Below are 22,668 nucleotides of genomic sequence, written 5' to 3' on the forward strand. Positions count from 1 at the left end.
TTCTGCAGGGCTCAGTACTGGGGCCAGTCCTGTTTAATATCTTTATTGATGATCTGGACAGGGGGATCAAGTGCACCCTCAGTAAGTTTACAAATTACAGAAAGGTGGGGGGAGTGTTGATCTGCTGGGGGGCAGGAGGCTCTGCAGAGGGGCCTGGGCAGGCCGGGCCCATGGGCCGAGGCCAGTTGTGTGAGGTTCCACCACTGCCGGGCCCTGCCCGTGGGGCACAGTGACCCCAGGCAGCTGCAGGCTGGGGCAGGAGGCTGGGAAACTGGAAAGGTCCTGGGGGGCTGACGGCTGAACATGAGCCCCCAGTGTGCCCAGGTCGTCAAGGAGGCCAACAGCATCCTGGCTCATATCTGAAATACCATGGCCAGCAGGACCAGGGAAGTGACTGCCCCCCTGTACCCAGCAGTGGTGAGGCTGCACCTTGAACACTTTGGTTTTGGGCCCCTCGCTGCAAGAGGGATGTAGGGGTGTGGGAGCGTGTCCAGAGAAAGGCAACTGAGAGCTGGGGAAGGGTTTTATGAGGACCAGCTGATGGAACTGGGATTGTTTAGCTTGGAGAAAAGGGGGTTCAGGGGGACCTTATTGTTCTCTACAACTACCTAAAAGGAGGCTGTAGCAGGTGGGGGTTGGTCTCTTCTCCCAGGTAACAAGCGACAGGACAGGAAGAAATGATCTCAAATTACATCAGGGGAGGTTTAGATTAGATACTAGGAAAAGTTTCTTCCCTGAAAGGGTGGTGAAGCACTGGCACAGGCTGCCCAGGGAGGTGGTGGGACCACCATCCCTGGAAGTGTTTAAAAAAATGCGTAGATGTGGTGCTTAGGGACACGGTTTAGTGATGGACTGAGCAGTCCTGGGTTAATGGTTGGACTTGATGAACTCAAAGGTCTTTTCCAACATAAATGATTCAAGGATTCCATGAAATAATGAAAGTGAGTCTCCTAACATTGCACTATAATCTCAACCAATGTTAGTGCTGCTTGTTTTAATGCTTTTCAAAATGTTTTTTTTGTATTTATGTGGAATACATTTAATGGGACACGTGGCCAACAGGATTTCACTGAAAGAGTCAAGCTATGAATTTTGAGATACCAAACGGATAACTTTGTTCTTTTTAGACTTAAACATTCCACCAAATAACTCCACTCAAGGAACCCTGAAAATAGTTTCTTTACTAGAGGTATGAATATAATGTACTGACAGCTCAGTTGTCTGACTGAACAGCAGTGACTGTTCCAGTGCGGTCATAGGAATGCTAGCTGCCTTGACAGTGTCAAATTCATCTATTTTTGACAACAGGCTACTTACAGACCACTAGAAACTGGAAACCTTACAGAATAGTAGCCAGGGAATAACTCATTTCAGATCAGTCAAAATCTTTGTTTTATCAGCTACACATGCTGAAACTAGAGCATAAGTTACATATTGAAACTTTTCTCTACATGTCACTGGCCCACTCAATTAAAATAATAAAGCTTTAGTATCTCTTCTAATACCTTTCCATACTGATACATTACAGTTCCCTAAATCCTACATTTGCACATAAAAGGATATATATTTGGGGTTTAGTTAACTTCTGCTTCCCTTCAAGTGAGAAAGGAGTTCACAAACTTGCTTGCTAGACTGTTCCAAATATTACGTTTACCACTAAATTTTTTGTTTCATGTCTATGCTAAACGTCTATTGATGCAAACTGAAGATTGGTGACTTACCATTTTTGAAACCAGAACAGACCATTGCTCTGATTTGAGCAGCACACTTAAGTCTGTTGAGGTCATTATCTTAAAGGATGCAAATGTATATTGATACTGTGGTTTTCTCTTCGTCTACATCATACTCAATCTTTTAGGTTTAAACATTTTTTTGTTGTCTAATAATCATGTAAACTGAATTTCAGCCCTTATAAAAGTTTTCTGTTTCTACCTCCAACTCTTTGCAGTATCTTCCTGTCTCTGGACAGAAACTTCTCAATCTCCAGTTCTCTGTAGCCACTGGACTCCCTCCTAATAAAAAGAGTTACACATTTTGTTCCAATTAAGTGTGCATTAGCATATTTACTATAGCATTTTCCATTAAAAATAAATATAACATAGAAGTACAATTGTACTGATGATGTGATATTATTGTGTGGAATGGATTTATGTTTACATTTCATTGATACTCTTCTACCAGGCTTCTCTTTGTGTTTCAACAGTTGCACACTGCTACTCTTGCACTTGTGCTATCTTAGCTGTTAATTAAAAGGAAAATAAATATTTAACTAAAAAAGAAAAGAATGTAATGAAAATATATTCCAAGAGAAATTACAAATGAAAGGAGAAATAATTCTGCTAACAAAGATGTCTGCTACTTAGCAATCAGTGAAATTCAAGTCAGTGTGAGCAGGAACCAGAAATTATTATGTTCACCTATAATTCAGGACAACTTTACTGACTTGATTGAAAAAAGAAGTTACAGTCCCATTGAAGCGCTAGACTTGGTCCTTTGGAAAGAGAAGGTGATGGGATACTCCCTGTGCTGGTGCATAACAGTAATACTTTGTATTGCATACTCTGCTTCTCTGGTGGTTCCTATTCAGTGTGAAAACAGATTTGAATATTGCCTTGCCTTGTAAGGAAGCATTTGAAAAGGAGATGGACATTCTGAGATGAATTTAAATGCTCTGTGCCTGTCTTTCTGCATTTACAAATGCTTAAGTGACACTGATGTTAGCTTGTTGTTTAGCCTGAGTTAAGTGAGCAGCAAAAAGTGACACAGATGAAAAATACAGCACGTTGTGCATGCTTCTGACCTATTCCAAGATTTTTCATTTTTGCTAATAACAATGTAGTCCTAAAAGAAATCCACAACATACTTTAAAGATTTTTTAGCAACTGGGATGGTTTGGGGCAAGAAGCAATCTGTTCTCAGGCAGTGATAATAAAGGTACTGTGTGCTGGGGGAATCTGTGTAATTTAGTCTGTGAAAGGCTGGAAAGCATGCACAAATGGGGAGTAAGGGAATGTTTTAGGTGAAACAGTGAACACATGAGTAGGAACAAGTGGGCAGTCATAACGTGCTTCTGTAATCTAGACATGCCTACCTCCAGCCACAAGGCTGGGAAGGGCTTTCACACAAAACAGGGAGAGAGAAGTTACCAAACAAAAATAAAAACAGAAGGGAAGACAAACATGTACCCTGAACGTTTTGTATTGCTGCTGCCTGGCTATTTATTGGTGGTATTAGCAGCTTTTTTTCACATCTAGTTAATGTTTTCTTATCACTGTTTAAAATTTTCTGGTAACATAAGCTAGCTTTGATTGATTGTGATAAATGCGTCAAGCTGTTGTTTGTCAAACCACTTGTTTTCCACTCTCATGGTGGAATCATTTGTGTTTTCTGTGTACTCTGTATTTAATTTACAAAATAAATATTTTGTTATATGTTTGTCTACTTATTGTTCCTAAAACTAGCTTACATGTGCATCTTCTGTCTCCTTCATGACAGTGCAGTGTTAGGCAATGCAGGTATCAGAAATTTTTGCATCTGTGGGATGTTTCTAAGACATGGAATTCAAATGTGGATGCGTACAGAATACTGAGTTTACCTGGGCACACAAAGAAAAGAATGAAGTTTTGTTATCAGTGCTAATCTTTGCTCTTGTGGTCTGTTGTCCTTGAGAGCCAAAGGGCAAGCTGAGCTAAGCAACAGAAGAGCATTTGGCAGCCTTGTTCTCTGTATGGTTATGTTATGGTGCAGAAGCTGCAGGTACAGCTTCTTTAGTGTTTATTTGTTCAATGAATATACTGTTGAAAACTGCAGAAGTTAGTGTTGGTTTTGTGTATGTGAAGAAACAACATGAATGTGGGTTGCTTTATGGTTTCTAAGCTAAACCTCACACAGGTATGCAGTTCCAACTTTATCTGGCTTTTTCCTGTATTTTGTTTGGAAATATTCTCTGTCCCTAGCTTAGCTGTAGTTTCTCTCTTTTGTTGTTGTTGTTTCTGAATGATCCTTTTTTTCTTAAACAACCCATTCAGCATAAGGTATTTACCCTGTGAACTCTGCCATCCCTTTAGGAGACAGCTCTTGAGGTACAATGAGGTGTAACTAATTCTTGCAAATAACATTTTTGATGTCTAGAATTGCTGTAGTGATGCCTCAGGGACTACGCCTATGCGATGAAGTCTGCTGCCTGCTCACCACAGAAGAGAAGCTTGCCTATGCTTCTGGAGGAATTAATTCCTGCAAAGCTCACAGCTGCCAGCACAGGCTCTGACACTGCCTTGGCAGCACACATTCTTTTGAGCTCTAACCATGTTTCTGGGGTGGTGTTTGTCCAGGACCCGTATCTGCTGCTTCTGTGGAGGCTGCTTCCATTCACTGAAGGAGAGGGGAGCAAAGACAAGGTAAGGGTATCTGGTGCCAATATTATTTCTGCTTTTTATCGCTTTAGTCTCCATAACTTTCTTGCCACTTGTATTTTTTCTCTTTGAATTTCAGCTAATCCCTCCATGTTCATATGATTAATATGCTTTGTGGTTTTGGAAGATTTCTTGAATTACACCTAGAAGTGTTAACTGCACTTTTGTTATACTAAGCTATTTTAATACACAGCAGAAGACAAGCCATCTCACCTGCTACAGCATCAGCATACTCACTGCTGCCTATATGGTTCTGTCTTCCTTACCTGTAGTTTTATGGACTGGTTCATTTATTTGTTTTTTTGTTGATTTTCTTCAGAAAGGTCACAGTTTCTCCTGCCTATCAGTAGCGAAGTAAAAGATACCTTTGCACCTTGACCTGGAATGGATGTTTCTATATAGAAAGGAAATTAGCTGAAAGATAGTGAAGAAAAGGAATGAATAAACACCAATACAGAAGTAGCTGTGGGTGACGGCCTTTGTTTAAATATGGCTTCCAAGAAAAACGGTTTTGTGGATTCCTTCAGTGCACAAAACAGCCGTTATCTGAAGTAAGCTGTTTGCTGAGTCAGGGATGTCAATACCTCAGTACCTGACTTTAAATGTTATCAGAGAGACAGAAATTAAAGGCAAGAGCAGACCAGGAAGAATTTATGATGAATTCCCAGAACACAAGTTTAATCAGCAGCATTACATACTTTTTACACAATGACTAGTTACAATGAGGTAAATGTTACTCAAAACACAGATCTTTTTGGATCTCAGCAGCTTAGAAGATAGTATCTCAGTTAAGATACTAGTGACTTGGTTTGCTTTTCTGTACTCTAAAAGTTCTGGAGTGGGGGTGGGGGTGTAGGAAAAGTAGGAGCATGGTAAAAAGCATTTTAACCTTAATAAGACTTTATTGGGAGATACGGACTTTTCCTTCACTGTAACTTAAAGGGTGATTAGGAAAATAGCTTTGGCCAAAGATAAATTTACAAAGATAAATTAATTAATAAATTAGCCATTTTGGCTTAGTAGGTAGTAAGTCACAGACATATGAATAATTTGGCTTTCACCTTGTGCTAAAAGAGCCTGCACTATTCAAGGAAGTAGAAAATAGTTCACTAGAGTCTAGTTAATGTTTCATTAACTGCTGTTACAGTCTGAAGAAAAAGGACACCCTAACCCCATTCCCTGAATCAATTTTACTCATGACTGCAAATACTTTACTGATATTTTCTTCCTATAGGTCATGTTTCCTTCTAGTTTGTTCAGAATTTATTACCTAGTTTCCTCTGAATTTATTTCAGTTGACCCATCTCTTTATTATAGGACAATTCAGAGATGATCATATGGAGTATGAAAGACATGCAAAGCAAGAAGCAACAGACTAACTACAGTTAAGATGAGCTGTTCATGGACCCGCTGTGTAAATACATATTATGCCAGTTTCAGCTCACATCAAGTTGTTCTTGTAAAAATAAAGTGAAACCCACCTGGAAATAAAATACACATTAAAGCCAGGTGAGTTTTAAAAAATATTAGATTTCAGAACTGTAGTTTCACCTTCTTCCTGTGCATATCTTGAAAGATAAATGGCAATTTGCAGCATATTTCATCCTTAAACAACTGGTGGTTTATTTAAAGGTGAGATTGTTAGTTAACAATTGATTATAGACAGAAGTGTCAGAAGTAGGTTTTCATCCTCTCACTAGACAAAGTTAACACTAACATTTCCGATATGGCTATATTTCCAATTTGGATAGCTCCAAGATTTTACTGGTGAAGTTCATATGGGGTTTAACCTGTTTTTTTTGGAGGTGGCCCTATATTCTGTGCTATACTCTGGGCTAAAGTTTGTCCTTCCCTATTTAAAGTTTATTCTTTTTTCAGTTCTGCAACTAACCTTGGCAAGTTACATCCTTTCTTTGTGCCCTGTTGCCTAATATGCTCGCTATCTTGTTTCTAAGATACTTTGAGATCTTTGGAATACAAAGTTCTGTATTACAGTTGAGTGATTTTTTAATTTATTGTATGACATGTATTGTAAAGATAAGGAGACATATTTTTTTTTTCCTTTTTTCTTTTCTGTATCACTGCTTTGGCATGTCACTGCACTCATAAATCTGACTCAAATCTCTAATGTCTTTGGAAGGGGAAATGCTGAGAACATTCCTTTGTAAGATTCTTTTTGTCTTAGTTCACCTTCAGAATTTGGGAGTAGTCTCATTCTTTCAGAAGGAATTAAGTCACTACTAAAAGAAGAGGGTCATTTGAAAGCAAATTTGCACAAGATATGCCTTTGTTTATGGAACCACATGATCGGAGATAAATTATGAGTAATAACATCAACAGAAACTGAAAATTTTCTTTGAATCAAGAAAATGGGATGTGGAAGTTCACAGATTGTTTACACCTCCAGATAATAATGCCAGAACATTCATTTTCATACCAATCAGTGATCTCTTTGAATGGGGAGGGCTGTGTAGGTAGGTGTCTGCTGTTCCTCTTAGTGTGCCACCAAGCAGCTTTTCTGGTATGCTGGTTTCAATCGAGGCCTTCATATTCTATGGGCAAGCTCCTTCAAATGTGGATAAATGCTTAGATTCCTTGTCCTCAGGTCTGATCAGGAAGAGCATAGATTGCAACAAGTAACATTAAAAGAAAAATTATTTTGCCTTTGCTAAAAGAGTTACCATGGAACAGGTTTGAAGTGTCATGTCCCGTCCCGTGTGTCGTCGTCGTCGTCCCCCTCCCCCCCCCCCCCCCCCCCCGATCTAAATACTTGTCTCTGTCTCCATCTGTAACATTTTCTGTCAGGGCAGTGTCTGTCAATAATAGATGAAATACTGTTATTTAAATAGTGTGTACAACCACTACTTCATATTTCTAAGAAACAGCTGAAGAAGTTCAACATATTTACAGAGTGAAGGGGATAAAAATTACTGTTAACGAATCTGTAAGTAACCTGTAATTATGTATCTTTCTTGACAGGTACATTTGCAAAATGAGAGAAGATCCCTCTTTTAACAGTCTTTCACTATTTCAGGCTGGGGTTCCTTCCACTGCCTAAACATCTTGCTTTCTGTAGGTGCTCAGAAGGTTATTTGAGAAAGAAATTATTTAGGTTGTCTTAGAGACATCCATTTCATAGATGGGTATGGTTTTGATGCAATTCCTTAGAACAGAGAAGTATGAGGGGTTTTTTCTCTCCATGCAGGTGCACCTTTTTTTCCTCCATTTTCCAAGGGAAAATGGCAGCACCTTGCCAGTCAGAAACACACTGACCCCACTCTGCCTGATTTAGTCCAGAAACTTGAACATATCCCAATCCCCCAAATGAACCACTGGTAGTAGTTTACCATTTGGGGCTAATATGTGTTAATTTAAAGTAAATGAAAGAGCTCCAACAAGCAAAAGCAGACTAGGCAGCAGTGGTTAGATGCCCTCCTCTGTGCTGGGAGACTTGAGTTCTCATCCTGAGTCACCAGAGAAGTTTTGTTTGTTCTAAAAGAATGTATTAGACGTTTGGCATTTAATGTTGAATTTGCTGCTGAAAGCATTTTCAAATGTTCTGTGTTACTGTCAGGTTAGCATAAAGCTTTAAGCTCTGTTGTAGCAAATGTCTGTTTACACAAGATGGAAAGTTTCCCACTGGGACCAGCAATCCTATTACTTTGCTCTTTTTGAACAAACAAATGTCCAATAATATGTTTGGTATTTATGTTTGAGAGCTTTTTTTGGCATAGTTTGGGGGGGTAGGGGGTGTACCCTGTAACGTTTGCTGTGAAATCACCATGGCATTTTAAAAATCAGCATTTTACAACCAAGTTCATCTTAAAATGTCAAACAAAATTTCAGTGACACACTTTTTCAAGTCAGTTATTTCATCTTCTCATCCTATTTAAAGCAATGTTGTAAAGATCTGTGTGACTGCAGTCATCACTTAACGTCACTTAAATGTAGCCTGGTGCTGTGGAACTGCTTCAGATATTCTTTGTATAATGCTAATCCTCCACTGGACACCTTTAATTTATAAATTGAGGTGAGAGTGTTTACTGACAATAAAAATTACCTGAAGGGTTTTTTTTTTGATACTACAAAGACAACCAAATTAATCCCTTGGCATTATAGGCAGTGAAAAGCTGTTGGATCCATGTCAAGTGGCTAGCTTTAATGTGAGAAGGTGGGAAAAAGACATGGGTAAAATACAGAAGTTCACAAATCTTTCTTCCAGCTTCTTGAAACTTAAGAAAACAACATGCTGAATGATTGTTTTGTTCATCTGAAAGGCCAGATACACTGCTGGATATGGCAAGTACATTACCCAGTGCACTCCTCACAAAAAACTCTTTTCTGGGGGGAGGGAAAGGGAGAGGAGAAAAATGTAAGCTTGCACACTATTAACCACATAAGCATCCCTCTCCCTGTGTCACAGATGGAGGAGCTGGGTGCAGAGGGGTTAATTGGTTTAACGGCTCTGCCTAGGAGCACAAGTAGTTCTTCTCAGAGCACTATGGGGTACAGAATACCAAAGAGCCATCTATTTTAGTATATTGGCTTTTATTGACGGAATATCTTTTTTGTTAATGGCTAATGGTTATTGACAGGAACTTAGTGATGCAAAAGCAGCAGCCAGATATTCACCTGAGCAGTGCAGCAGGGGCCGGGGCGGGTGGCCTGCCGGGTGATGTTTAGAAGAGCAAATTCAGTCTAGTGTCGGCTCTGCTTGTAGCAGGACGTGGAGCCACCGTGCTTCATGACCTGGCCCTGCCTGTCTCAAGTAAGAAGCCCTGGGGTCCCTTTTGGGAACAGACTGTGGCAGGAGAAACCCGCGTTTCCTCAGTACGGTCTGTAAGGAGGGGGCGGGCGGGAAATCGCGGCGCGCGCTGCCCCTGAGGAGATTGGGGGGGGGGGGGCGGGGCTCAGCGCTCCCGCCCTTCCGCACGGGCCCTGCTCGCGCCCCAGAGGGCCGCCCGCCTGTTCCCGCCCTTCGCTGCCTCGCGCGCCCGCCCCGCCTCAGGGCAGCGCTGAGGCGCCCGCGGCTGCCCCTGGCGCTCGGCGTCCTTCCCGGCGGCCGCTCCTTCCGCCAGCGCGGGGGATCCGCGCCCTGTCGCCTCACGGCGCGGGTCTCCAACCCCTCCTGCAGTCCCTGAGGCGCCGCAGGCCGGGCGCGCCTACGGAAGGAGGCAGGTGCTGACGAAGGTCTCGGCCGCTTCCCCTCAGAGTCCCCGGCCGTAGAGGGCCCTGTGGCGCAGATGCTCCTCGAGACACATGATGGCGGCATCGTCCACCATGGGGTCGAACTTGTTGGCCAAGAGGTGGTGCTGCTGTAGCACCCAGGACACGTCGCCCACCCCGTAGACACAGACGGCGCGCTGGTGCTGGCCGGTGCAGGGCGGGTAGGGTGCACCCTTGCTGGTGTCACCCTCTAGGTACTGCCACTTGACCAGGCGGGGCAGGGCATTCATGTCCGAGAGCTGGTACTTGTCGCTCTGGGGCATGGCGCCGGGCACGCCGGGCATGCGGTTGAGGGTGGCCCAGACATGCTCATCAGGGCTGTAGGTGTCCTTGGCCCACTCGAGGAACTGCTGAGCTGTGGGGTTCTCGAAGATGTGCTGCACAAAGGCCCGGGTAACCACAATGTATGCATTGCCTGTGAACATGGGGTAGTTGTGCGGCGGCGGCAGTTTCTCTCTGGCAGTCCGTGAGATAAACGTCCCCACTTCGTGGTGGTACTGCCAGCGCTGCTGCTTGAGGGGTGAGGGCTTCTCTGACTCCATGCTGTTCCGCCCCTGCAGCACCTTCAGGGCACGGATGATCTCGGCGTTGGTCTTGATGGGGAAGTCTGTGCCGCAGGTGTTGAGGACGTAGCGCCATGGCACGGGACTCCGCAACAGGTCCTGCATGCAGTTGAGGTCAGCCTGCAGCCGGGACCAGGAGGCATAGACCACATTTTCCAGGTGGCTAGCCACAAAGACATTGGGGAAGCAGGCCACGATGGCCTGTACGGCCTCCTTGAAAGTGGCCGGAGACTTGCTGTCGATGTGGACGCAGTAGACGTTCTGGGGGGCATAGAGGGACCGCAGGAGCCGCTCGAACATCTCGATTTTGTTGTGGATGACCATGGAGTAGGCGATGGGGAACTCCACCTCCTCCTGGCTCAGCGGGAACTCAATGAATCGCCGGGTCTCCTTGAAGCTGCCGCAGTCCCTCGTCATGTTCAGGTACTCACCGGGCGTCAGGGCAACCCTTTTGTTCGCCACCTCCAGGTTGCTGAGCTGGGCCTCCCGGATGGCTTTCTCGTCCCCGCGGACGATCCCCGAGCAGTTGATCCTCCTGGCGGGGGAAAGCTCCAGCGCCCGGTAGAGGCGGTGGCGGCAGCGGGGATGGCCGGCGGGGCAGGGCCGGGTGGCGCTGCGCAGCGCCACGGCGGCCACCAGCAGCAGGGGGCCGAGCAGCAGCGCGCAGCGCCTCCGCGCCTGCGGGGGGCTCCTGTCGCACAGCCGCATGTCCCCGCGGCGGGCACCGACGGCTCCCTCGTGCCGCGCCGCCACGTGCGGCTGCCCTCCCCGCCGCGGGGGGCTTCGCTGAGGGCGCTGGAGCTGGTGCTGCGCGAAGGGGTGACCTGACAGCCCGGGTGCCTGCTTCCTGGGGAGTGGTGGAGCAGTGGCAGGGCGATCGCCGTAACCGCAGGTGAATAAAAGGAAGTCTCCTCCCTCCCCGTGGCGTGGCTGCGTTTGGTTTTACCAGCGCTGCAGGTTGTTGTGTATCTTGCGTGTCTGTTTAAACGAAGGGTTTTTTATCTTACCCCCACTCAGCATGTAACGCAGGGAAAATGCCTCTAGAATGCAACCCTGTGTAACGCGCTTTTTTAAAAAGACTTGACAAGATGACTTGGGGCTCTAACCTGCTTTTCCAGTGTTCTGATCGTTCCAACTGACGGGTCAAGGGAGTGACAGCAACAGCACTGTAGTCTGCGAGTCCAGCTGTAGTGAGCTTTCTGCTGGCTGTGGGGGTTTTGAGATTTAGTGAAGGTTTACTGCAAAAGATGTTGGATAACTGGGCAAAGTGGAATCCCTGCTTCTACCGTGGAAGCAAAGGGTGAAGAGGGAGGCCCTGGTTTATAAATTATTTGCCACAAAGTGGAATCCCTGCTTCTACCGTGGAAGAAAAGGGTGAAGAGTGAGGCCCTGGTTTATAAATATTTTGCCACAAAGTGTCCACTTAAAGGAAGGTGTGAGAGAATATTGATAGAGAGTGTCAGGACCTCCTGCATGCACCTACATGTACATCCTGGCTGAGTATCACTTAAGAGAAAAAGAGGGATATCTGTGAGTCTCTAATATGCCTTGTGCTGTGATGAACAAAATAATGTCCCCTAAGTTTTACAGTCATCCTGAACCACTTTGTGGTTTGAACCAAACGTGGTATTTGGTACCATGTTTGTAAAAAAAGGGCCAGTTTCAATTTTAAGTCAAAAATTCTAAGATGTGTTTTTTTAGATAAAGGTGTATTTCTTTAAATTATTTTTTTCTTTCTCCATATGTATCAAGGAACCAAACTCACAGAACGTGCAGCTGGACTGAGTGTGGTTCTGCATGGGTTCTAGAAAACAGCAGAAGTAACTTAGTAACTTCCCTGATTTCAAAACTGAGATTATTTGTTGAATTAATAGCTTTACCCAATTCAGTAAATAATTGTCTTAGGCATCTATGGTCCAGAAATTCTAACTGGCATTATGAAAGGCAATGATGTGCTGCATATAGAATTTCCCATAGACACAGCTGCCAGTTTGCCTGCGCTAAGTACCAAAGTGAATGTACTTGGGAGAAGAGGGGGAAAAAGGCTTGGTGGATGTCAACAGGATGCTAGATGGGCCAGCTGCTTTCTCAGTGTGAGGAAGACATTCATCCCATTTATACGTGCACTTTGTTCCTGAAATTTGTTCCTGAAATTTTTTTCTAAGCTATGTTCAGCTTGTGCTAGAGACCTCATTCACCTGAATAATTTCAAAGCATCAGAGGAAAGGTACTTTCTAAGAAGCTTTTGGAGTAGGACAATAATAATCCTCTCGGTGCATCTTCTGCACTTCCAAGCAGCTCTTCCCCTCCAGATCACCTCTGCTAGACTGTATCCTTGCAGTATTGCATGGAGGGATGGCAACTTCTTGTAGTCTTGGGATTTCCTTTTCCTAAAGCAATGTCTTTATATTGATCCTCTCCTCTGATTTCAGTATGCAGGTTATCTTCTTTCATACAGTGCTTGCTTGTGACTAGGAAAATAAGAGCATATTTTACATATTGTATGGCATTGTAGACAACCATTTCTACTTTCAGGTTCTAGCTGCTCTGTCTTGGGTTGTGTCTTGTAATGGTGTGGTGGAAGAAATCCTCAAATTCTTAATCCTCCAGGAAATGCTTAAAACATGACAGCCCCACATGAGGGCTCTTAAATGGGCTGTAGCTTTTTCCAGTTATGTGCATTTTTTGAGTAATTTTTCAAAAATTACGGTGATGTGATTCAGAAATGCAGTGGTGTTTTTCCCAAAAGTGTTTTTCAGGAAGCTGAAAAGAAACTGTAACTTTTAAATCACATTTTTATCATCCGTGATTCTTTGTTAAGAGTCAACAATTGCTAAGTCTAAGTTGAGACTCGGAAAAATGTCTTTTCAGTGTTCTCAGCTATACTCTTGAAGGCAACAGTGTATTCCATCTCTGAACAGTGCCAAAAGCTAAAAAAAAAAAAAATCAAAAAAAATCAACCCACACCCCAAAACAATGTGTGAAATGACAGGAAACTGCTGCTGTATTTTATTTTATGCTGGTCAATGGCTGAAGTCACATGCGTGGACAGATAGAGAATAGATTGTAGGAGTAACACACTGCTTGAAAATGCTGTCACACACACTGATGAATATCAGCTATGTGAAAATTATTTTTTGAAAGGTTACTTCTGTTGGTAACTTTATCTGATAGTAAATGTTTTTTTCTAGGAAAGCCCAATACTGTATAAGGAAAGAAATTATTTTGGATTGATTTGTCAACATTCTGTAAATATGGTCACAGATTCATCAATATGAAACTTCTTTGGAAGAAGTTTGTCGTTAAGCGTTAACATCTTGAACTTGTTCAGTGCAAGGAACTTGGAACTTCTGAAGCTTTCTGTGGTTAGCAGTGTGGCCATAGGTTGACACACTCTGTGGTACATAGCTCTTCATATATAGGCTCTTTTTTATCTCAAGTTAAAAAAGGCGCAGCAAACCCAAGTGCCGAAAGATCTGAAGTGCTTATGCCTCTACTGCCTGAAATATCTTCCTTGCCTACTTTCAGGGTGAATTTTTAAAACTGTCTCCTTTGGAAAGTATGAAATGTAAATGTCCAGCTAAACACTTAGTTGGAAATCTGAAAAACTTCCATAATAGTTACCAGTTAATCACTAAGATGATCACACTATGTGCTGACCAACTGTGTCTGAATGGCTTTTTTGTTTTTCAGCATGCCATTTTTTCCTGTGTTTTGGTATCATTCTTCATGAATTCTCTTAAGAGCAAGTGGTAATCCACATGATCAGCACGGGTAAACATTTGCTTTATTCTCTGCTAAGCACATCTGCTGCATAACCACAGCAGATGAGCTGTGGTTATGATTGCAAACTTTTACAGTTTCTGTGAAGCTTGGTATCTAATTAGTCTATTATGAATAGTATGCATTACAGACAAAATATGCACATGTAAAAAACTTCATGAAGATGAATTTGTGTCCTTAGTGGTGGTTTAGATAAATAGTTTATGTTTCAGTTATGTAACAGAATATAGGTTCTAACACCTAAAAAAGTGGGTTTTTTCTGTTGCATGTTCTGAATGAAATAACTTAGTCCTTAAAGACACATGAAAATGGAATTAAATAAAACATTATTAAGTGTGCTTTCTGCAAAGCTGCTTTTTTCCCCATGAGATAAATGTTAGCCTACACAAAGTAATATTTTGTTGGTAAAGTCCAAGACTGGAGAACTTGTTTTCATACTAAGTAGGGATTAAAAACTGTTAATATTGATATTCTTATGTGTAACTGTAACTTCCAAAATACTTTGCTTTGAACTGTGGGCTCGAATCATTTGCTTTGACTCTGTTTAATGATGATACATGTCTCAATGAACATAAAATTGACTTTTTAAAAGTGAGTGTAAAACAACTGTCCTACAGTAAGGATACTATAGTACAAGTACTGTCGACAGGGTAACCAGCACCACTTGATCACTTACATAGATCAACAGCCTGGAGATATGACAGTAGATTACAATGTAAGAGGATGATGATTTAATCATATTTAGATAATAATCTTGCAGAATGCCCTCTGTGAGAAGTTAGATCACGTAAGATCCTTGTGGTATGCTTTTTTACAGAAACATAAACAGAACGCTGCCCTCTAAACTTGTTTATGTTTGAAGTGGTGAAGGAGCGGCATGGAGAGGAGTTCAGGTGTTTGGCAGTGATGGCCATGGTTTAAAGGTCACTGTGCTGTCATGGGACAGACCGGTGTTTCTGTTCATTTCTGGTATTCCCCTGTTGATACCAAAGAACAAAGAGCTCTTAATCAGTGTGAAGACTCTAGTTTCAAACAATTCTGATTAGTCTAGGTGCCACAACTCTCTAGTGCCTTTTTGTACCTACTTCCATTTCAATAAGCCATATCAAGCCAGAAGTTCCTGCTTTTTAAAGCTTTCTTGTTAAGGGATAAAAAGAGTCATCACAAGGTGACCTGTTACCTACTTGCCTCATTGCACGATTTTTAGGTTGTGGTTCAGATAAACGCATTGAAGTGTGGAGAAGAAATGTATTCTGCTTGCTTCTCCAAGGGGGAGAAAAAAATACGATGTGATTGCTTGCTGATGGTGCCACACCTAGTGAAGCATCTGGTAGAAATTTAGATTGTGATGGCAAAGCTTATAGTCTCAGTGGGTTCACCTGAAAACAGTTAGCTTGTAGAAGGAATAGGGTTTTCCCTGGGAAAGCAGCATCAATAAAGAGGACAAACAGAACTCATTTAGAGAGATTAGTCTGAAATGCTGGTTGCTGAAATGTGTAAGGAAAGGATTGTTTATATGTATAGATACAGTGTTGGCTTCTTTAGCATCACTTTTAAGAAAATGGAAGTAGTAAGTTATGTTAACCTAATCAACTGAGACCAGGCTTGTACATGCTACAGAAAAAAATCTTTTGTGTTAAACTCCATTTCTTGGGTGGGCTGAGAATTTTGGTTTTAGCTTTTTGGTCACAAATAGATTGTTGTGTTTGTGTGTTGTTGTTGTTTGTTTTTTTTTTTTTTTTTTTTTAAGTTAGAATCTGTGCAGTTTGCTACAAACCAGCCGGTAGGGATTTTGAAGGATTCCACCTCTAAGCTATAATACCAGTTGTAAGCTATCAGGGCATTGTTGTCTTTATCATTCTGCTGCTTTTGTATTTTATATCCTCTCAGTTTTCAGAAGAGTGCCTTATTTCCTCCTGATTTGTTTGGAGGCATAGTGTGTATTGTGGTGTGGTTTCTCTTGGCTAACTGCTTTGTAGGCATTACTAGCTCACAGCTAAGTTCTGTGTTTTCCAGGACATTTATGCAACAGGAGGAATTTTACATTTGCAGCACAATGACTTTCATTTAACCTTTGTCTCTGACAGTTGTTTAGGGGCTTTTTTATGACGTCAAGATAATGAAGCCCTAAATACAAGGAATTACGTGTATGAGACATAATTGTAATCAGAAAGTAATGCACTTTGTCAACTGTTCCAGTGTGGGTCCTCTTCACAGGCCACAGCCCTTCAGGATAAAACTGCTCTAGTGTGGGTCTTCCACAGGCAGCAGTTTCCATCAGAAAACCTGCTCCTGGGTGGGCTGCTTTCCACTGGCTGCAGCTTCCTTCAGGGCAACCCTGCTGCCCCCACCTTCACTGGCCTTGGTGTCTGCAAGATTGTTTCTCATGCTTTCTCTACCCTGCCAACTGCTGAGCAGCTTATTTTTATTTTTAAGTGCTTTTTAAGTGCTTTCTGTGCTACCACTTTCGCTGATTGGCTCAGCCTTTTGTGTCTGGCATGGGGCAGCTTCTGGCCTCTTATCACAGAGGCCCCCTCTGCCTGCTTGCAAAATCATTGCTGTGTTAGCCCAGTAGATGAACCTTTTTTTGGTAAATTGATCTTCTTACAGTAATGGCAGGGAGAGAGAGTACAGAGGTGAATGATAAGGAAAAGGTTGTATATGATTATTTTCTTTTTTTTTTCCCTTAGTCTCTCTCCCACCTTCAGGTGACTACATACCTGCATAGAGAGGCTGATGGCTCTAGTTGCTTTGGTGTATGCTAGTGTATTTTACAGCTATGAGATGATTTATGATATAGTTAACATGTCAAAGACCTGTATATGATTATCTAGGTTTATAGATAACAGGTAACCTAAAACCATGGAGACTTGGCTTACTGGTTCTCTCCAAAGTTATATGGATTAGTTTTGTGAAAAATACCCACCAGCACGAGGCCTGTAAAATTATTGTGCAGGCTCACACATAAAAATACTTAGGGTGGACTCTGATCTTCCTGTAATTTTTTTGTTATGTAATAAAGTATAATTAAACAAAATTAGTGATACTCTCACTACTTAAGCAAAATTGATCCTAAATATACTCTATACATAATTTGTTGTTAAGTATACACCTTAAATACAGTACTAAAATAAAGTATTCTGTTGTGAAGAGCTGCATTTCACTTCATATAGTGCTCATATAGGGAATTTTCTTATTTGTGTCAAGTAGAAATTGATATTTTCCAAAAGAACTGTTCTTTTTTAATCAATAGTTCCTTTGAACTATGCTGACAAGAAATTAGATTTCCATATTCTTGGCTGTTCAGATCTTTTTTTGCTGACTGTGCTGGTATTGTGATACTTCTCTACAAAATCATAGAATCATACTTGGCTTATAATTTTAAGATTTATAGTTTAAAAATTACAAACATTTGGTAAACAATATGACAACCTTTTAGTTATATGTCTTTATATAGAGAGATCAAAAGTTCAGTGCTCTTTTTCTATGGAGTTTTTGGCACATTTTGCTTTCCTGGGGGAGAAGGAACAAGGAAGTCTTGAGGTTCCAAAATAAATATAATAAACCTTATGCAAATATGTATGTATTACATGTGTACACTTTATCTGTAAAACTTGAATATTATGAACATGGACATAGGCAGATTTTACTTTTTGAAATTGACAACTGCCCAATTACAGACTTTAGCTGCAGTTTTCTTTCCATTTAATTTCAACTGCATTATGTGTCTCAATTCTGTACTTTATAACAGGTCAACCTGTATCTTTACAAGCTACTAATACCACATCCACACTAGCATAATCTTTGGTTGTTTTGATGATGAATTACAGATTAAATCACTTTTTGAGGAAACTGTTGGATGTCAATTTTCTTTTAGAGTTCTGCTTCATTGCTGGTTTGTGACGAATAGTTTGAAAGCACTATATGCAATACCTCTGTGTCTGACGCTACATGGACATGATTTGAAAAGAACATGAAAAGGTGGCATACAGTAAGTAAGTAAGTAAATAAATAAAAACCCAATCATTTATGTAGCATCCATACCAGTTTCTGTTTTGTAACTGAGCACTGCTTGATGCTAATCGCCTTACAGTTGCAGACTCATTACTCTGCTGTTTCTGGACCTCTGTGGAAATCTTACTGGAGGGGAGAAGAATTTTTGCTTTTATGCGAGGCAAAATAGCTGGACTGTGTGGAGTAACAGTGAGAATGGCTTTGAAAAAAGCTTAAGCAGATAGTCATAATTGACATGTAGTCAGCAGGATGCTAGTTACTCCTGATGTTTTACTCAAGAGCTGAACTCTGCTGATAAGGTATAAGGAGTTTCCTAAGTCACATTTTGTATAATACGGCAAAATAGGGCAATAAGGCATTACTCACCTTATGCAGATTGCTGAAGAGACAGGCAAGTAAGTGTGATGATGCTGGTAAAGGTGTTTAAAAAATTTCCTTTAAACTGCCCTTAAAACTGGCACTGTTTCTGACTGTGATGCCCAACACTGGAAACTGGACTGTGTCCTAGGGGGAAGAAAATAACCTGATTTCAATTGAAGGATGTAACACAAAGAAAACACAGTAATACTGGTGATAATAAATGCATTAGCTCATGCCTCATTGTTTCTGGAAAAGGATTGCTTCATACAGAACGAGAAATATAAACAAAACGGCCAACAAAACTCTTTTAGATAGATGACGGAGGAGTTCAGGCCCATAGGAATAAAAACCCCAAAAGAATGAAATTGATTTTGTACATTTCTCACACTGGAGAACCCATGATAACTAATCTATTGATAAGATTATTTCTTAACAGATGAAGGACTTTCTGAAATAGAACTGTTACTGAAAGAGTGTTTATCTGAACAAAAAACTTTAAAAAGATGTCAGCATTGTTTCTGTGTTGTTGGCAGCTGTCTAGATAGTATTCTGAACTTTAGGTATTTCTCTTCTGTGGTAGAGCTGTGTTGATTTACCAATGTTCTGTGCAGTTTGTTTTGGTTGTAAGTAGTCTGGCATCATGTTATCTATGCACAGAGTGAAGGCTGACATACGGATTCTGTCCAAAGCTTTTGTGTCATGTAGTATGTTTCTTTCACGTCCTGTGGCTGCCCAGAAATCTGTCAGATTTCCTCTGAATGTCCCCCAGCTGGATAAGAATACTTTGGGCAGGGAGTTTATCCAGTTGCTGAATAGGTGTGTCCTGGGTTTAGCGAGTCCAGTACATTTTCCTTCAGCTGGTAGCGTTCATGCAGAGCACTTCTTACCTTCACACATGTGAAATGCAACATAAGCAAAGCCACAAGAAGAATCAGCAGGGGAAAGGTGTTATTTACTCTAGAACTGCCGTTGTGGGCTATTCAGTTCCATCAGAGGTTTCTGCAGTGTGCTGTCCTTGTTTTGGCTGCTATCCTGCAAAGAAACCCAAGTTTGAGTGCCTGGCTTCTCTGTGATACATGCTGCTACATGGCAATGGTCAAATACAAAATTGCTTTGTAGTTGGGGGAAAAAGCAGTTGTGGGGGACTGTTGTACTACTACTTCCTTATTTCAGGTGATCTATTTGCTGCTTATTTTTTGCCCTTTAAAAATCTCCTATACACTTGACATTTTTGCTTCCTCTTATACTTATGCAAAGTGAGAAGAAATGTTAGCTGCACTTGTTTTGTGTCAGAGAAAATCCTTAAGGTTTTTACTGGTTGTTATTTCATTCCTTCCATGTTCATAGGATGTCTCGATAGTGTTTCTCTCTCTGTGGACATTGTTCCACACTGCTGTTAACTAATTCCTGGGAAAAGATAGCAGTAGAGTAAGACAATTTTTCTGTACTGTAGGTAAGTGACTAAGATTTAGAACCACTAAGGTATTTGAGTGTTCCACTTGAAAATAATGAGAGGTGCCTGAATACGTGGGCCTCGATTGTGTAATGGTTCTGTACAGTTAGCGCTAATGAGACAGAGCAATTTAATCTTTCTTCTGGCATTTATTATGTGCTAGTGTGTCCTGCTCCTACAGAAGGGGCCAAAGGTGAAACCATTTTTTGAGAACCACTTACTGTTGAAAGACTGAAATGTTGATGACTGCTGACTGAAGGTTGTGTTTGTTGTCAGTGACTGTAGGTAGGCATGACTGAGGATACTTTTATGTGAACAAGTAGTTTATGGTAGTGCTAGTTATCTGTTTTCTGACTCATAAATCAAATAATAGCTTATGTATTTTTACTTTGCAAGCTTATTTAAAATAAACCCCAAGAGTTTCTAATATTCTAACACTTATTTTCTGCTTAGAAGAAAATGCCATTCTTTATGGGTTTGGCACTTGATTTAGGTCAGTAGTTAGCCCTGCAGGAGTACCAAACTGTAGGCCTATGGGAAATGCCTTAATTGCAAATTCAAGGGTGAGGAGCAGAGTAATAGTTCATTCTTTGTAAGATATGACACTGGCATGCCCCATCTTCATGTTGTTTTCAGTTCCAAACTTAAATGAATTCTTTTTTGCTTCTGTGTTCAGCAGCAATGATGTTAGAGTCCAATATATAAAGCAGTGACAATAAATCTGAACTGAGGTACATGAACTTAAGAACTTTTTTATTTTTTTTTATTGAAGACAGATGGAGAGGGGATGTTTACTTCAAACAAGATTAATTTCAGCAGTTTATACCTGAACCTCTTAGTTTTAGCTTGCTCAGTCATTAGCTAAAATATGTGCAGTGTCTTAACTTCTCTTGTTGGAATAGTCCATATACCTGAATGGCAGAGATTTTCAATGATTTGCCATTTCTGCTGCTTTTTAGATGACTTTAATATTTTCTAATGCCAGCAATGAACAGTTTTCCAGATAATTTCACCCACCTATTTAAAACAGTTATACTGTTGTCAGGAGTAGTAATTAATCAGTTTATCTCTGGACTGTGTCACAGCAACTGAAAATCATAGAGCCAAAGTCTTTAAGCTTGTGCAATAAGTATATTCCAAAAGGTGTTTGCATGTCTAGTTAGTAGGCAGCTTGCAGAAAAATGAGATGGTACTGTAAAAATAATTTTCAGTTACAAATCAATTCACATGAGTTAACTGAGCTAGCTTATAAGGCCACTTTCTTAGTCAAAACTGACATGAGATTTTGCAGGTTATTTCAGAGAAGAGCTGCTGGAATTGTCGCTAAAACCATACCCCCCTGCTTCCTTTGTCAAATTCCTGAGGTATATATGTATAGTTTAGGCTAGATTTGTTTTAGGATAAACTTATAAGTTTAGGCTAGAAGGGTTTTGCTGTGTGTAAGCACAGAAAACATGAGAGTGTTTGCATAATGTGTGTTTGATTAATCTTAAAGCAATTCTTAAGCAATAAAGGCTGGGTGGTAAGTTTGAACTGTTCCTTCCCCCCCACTCTTCCCCAGTTAGACTTACAAAAAACAATAACAACAAAAAAAACTACCACACTTTGCAAGAGTATATTTTAGCAAACAATAGATTACATATGGAAACAATGTGTTCTTTAAGAGTACTAATGTTCCTTTGTTTCAGGAAGGTTATGGTTCATGATCTGCTAGAAACTACCTGAAAATAATACAGCAAAAAGGGCTACAGTGTTCTGCATTACAAATGGTGAGATCCTAGTACTGATTTTTAAGTACTGACTGATGCTCTGGCATGGTGCCCTCTGCCATGCCACTGCAGGACAGAATTGCGAAAAGACTGATAGCATTGTCTGACTGCTGCTGACACACAGTGTTAGCCATTATTGCTAAAGCTAATGGACAAGAGGAAATGGAGGGTATCTGTAGGCAATAGTTTCATGGTTTGTTGTTTGGTGTTTTTTTTTTTAAATACACCTTAATACTGTTCTTGTAAGGGTGTTAGTGTAATTGGTACCGTAAGTCTGACTAGAAATTCTGTCATGGTTTTACTGCTGAGACTTGATGGGCATATTTGTACTTACTAGCATGAATATTTAGCACGTAGCAGAAAATTGGGTGAGTAAATGTGATTGTGGTTGTGTTCATCTGAATAAAAAATGCATCACAGACTAAACTTACTTCACCAAGGAGGAAAAACACTCACACAGGAGGATATGAACTATTGTCTTTGTATCTTGGACATTTTGCCATTACTTCATTATCTTCTGCTTGAAGCATGTTGAAAATACATAGTTGACTCTAACATGAACTAAAGTAGTACAGTTTTTTAGCAGTCAGTGACAGCTGACTCCTGTGTTTTTGAAGTATCAGAAGTGATTTAATGTAATGCTAAAGCTAAACGCTTGACAATGTCCAAGGTAAAAAATGCAGCAAAACCACACACAGGGTTTGGGAAAGGTTTTGTGTGCCTGAATGAATAGTTTTTAGCTAGAAAATGATGGTGCATGCCTCTAGGCCTTAAGAAATTGATGTTTTTGATATGTGTGTCACCTCAGAATTGTAGAGAACGTTAGGTGGATACACTTTCTCCTTTGTGGTTGCCATATTTATACTGTTTCTAGAGTTGTGAATGCCAGGTGTGTGTGAGGGAATGGGCCAGAGAAAATGGCCAGGCTTGTGTGCAGAGTTTCATAGCAGAGCATGTTATGGGATGTTATGTTTTATTAGTTTTGAATCTGTCACTTGCTAATGACACTTAAGAACCCTGTGCTCTTTCATAGAGGAGACAGCATTCAATTGCTAGGCTAGCAGTAATCAGGAAAACCTGGCATTCGT

The 22,668-nt window shown here is 41.1% G+C and overlaps 1 protein-coding gene across 1 annotated transcript; it reads right to left on the reverse strand.

Annotated features, from left to right (window-relative positions):
- Positions 1–7,151: 7,151 nt before the first annotated feature.
- On the reverse strand, positions 7,152–20,593 carry GCNT3 (glucosaminyl (N-acetyl) transferase 3, mucin type). The gene has a single exon (XM_080395610.1). It carries the CDS (start codon positions 10,907–10,909, stop codon positions 9,620–9,622), a length of 1,290 nt encoding a protein of 429 aa, XP_080251736.1. The 5' UTR covers positions 10,910–20,593; the 3' UTR covers positions 7,152–9,619.
- Between the last annotated feature and the right edge of the window lie 2,075 nt (positions 20,594–22,668).

The sequence above is a fragment of the Falco punctatus genome, assembly GCF_963210335.1.
Source record: "Falco punctatus genome assembly, chromosome: 7".
In the NCBI taxonomy this organism is placed as follows: Eukaryota; Metazoa; Chordata; class Aves; order Falconiformes; family Falconidae; genus Falco; species Falco punctatus.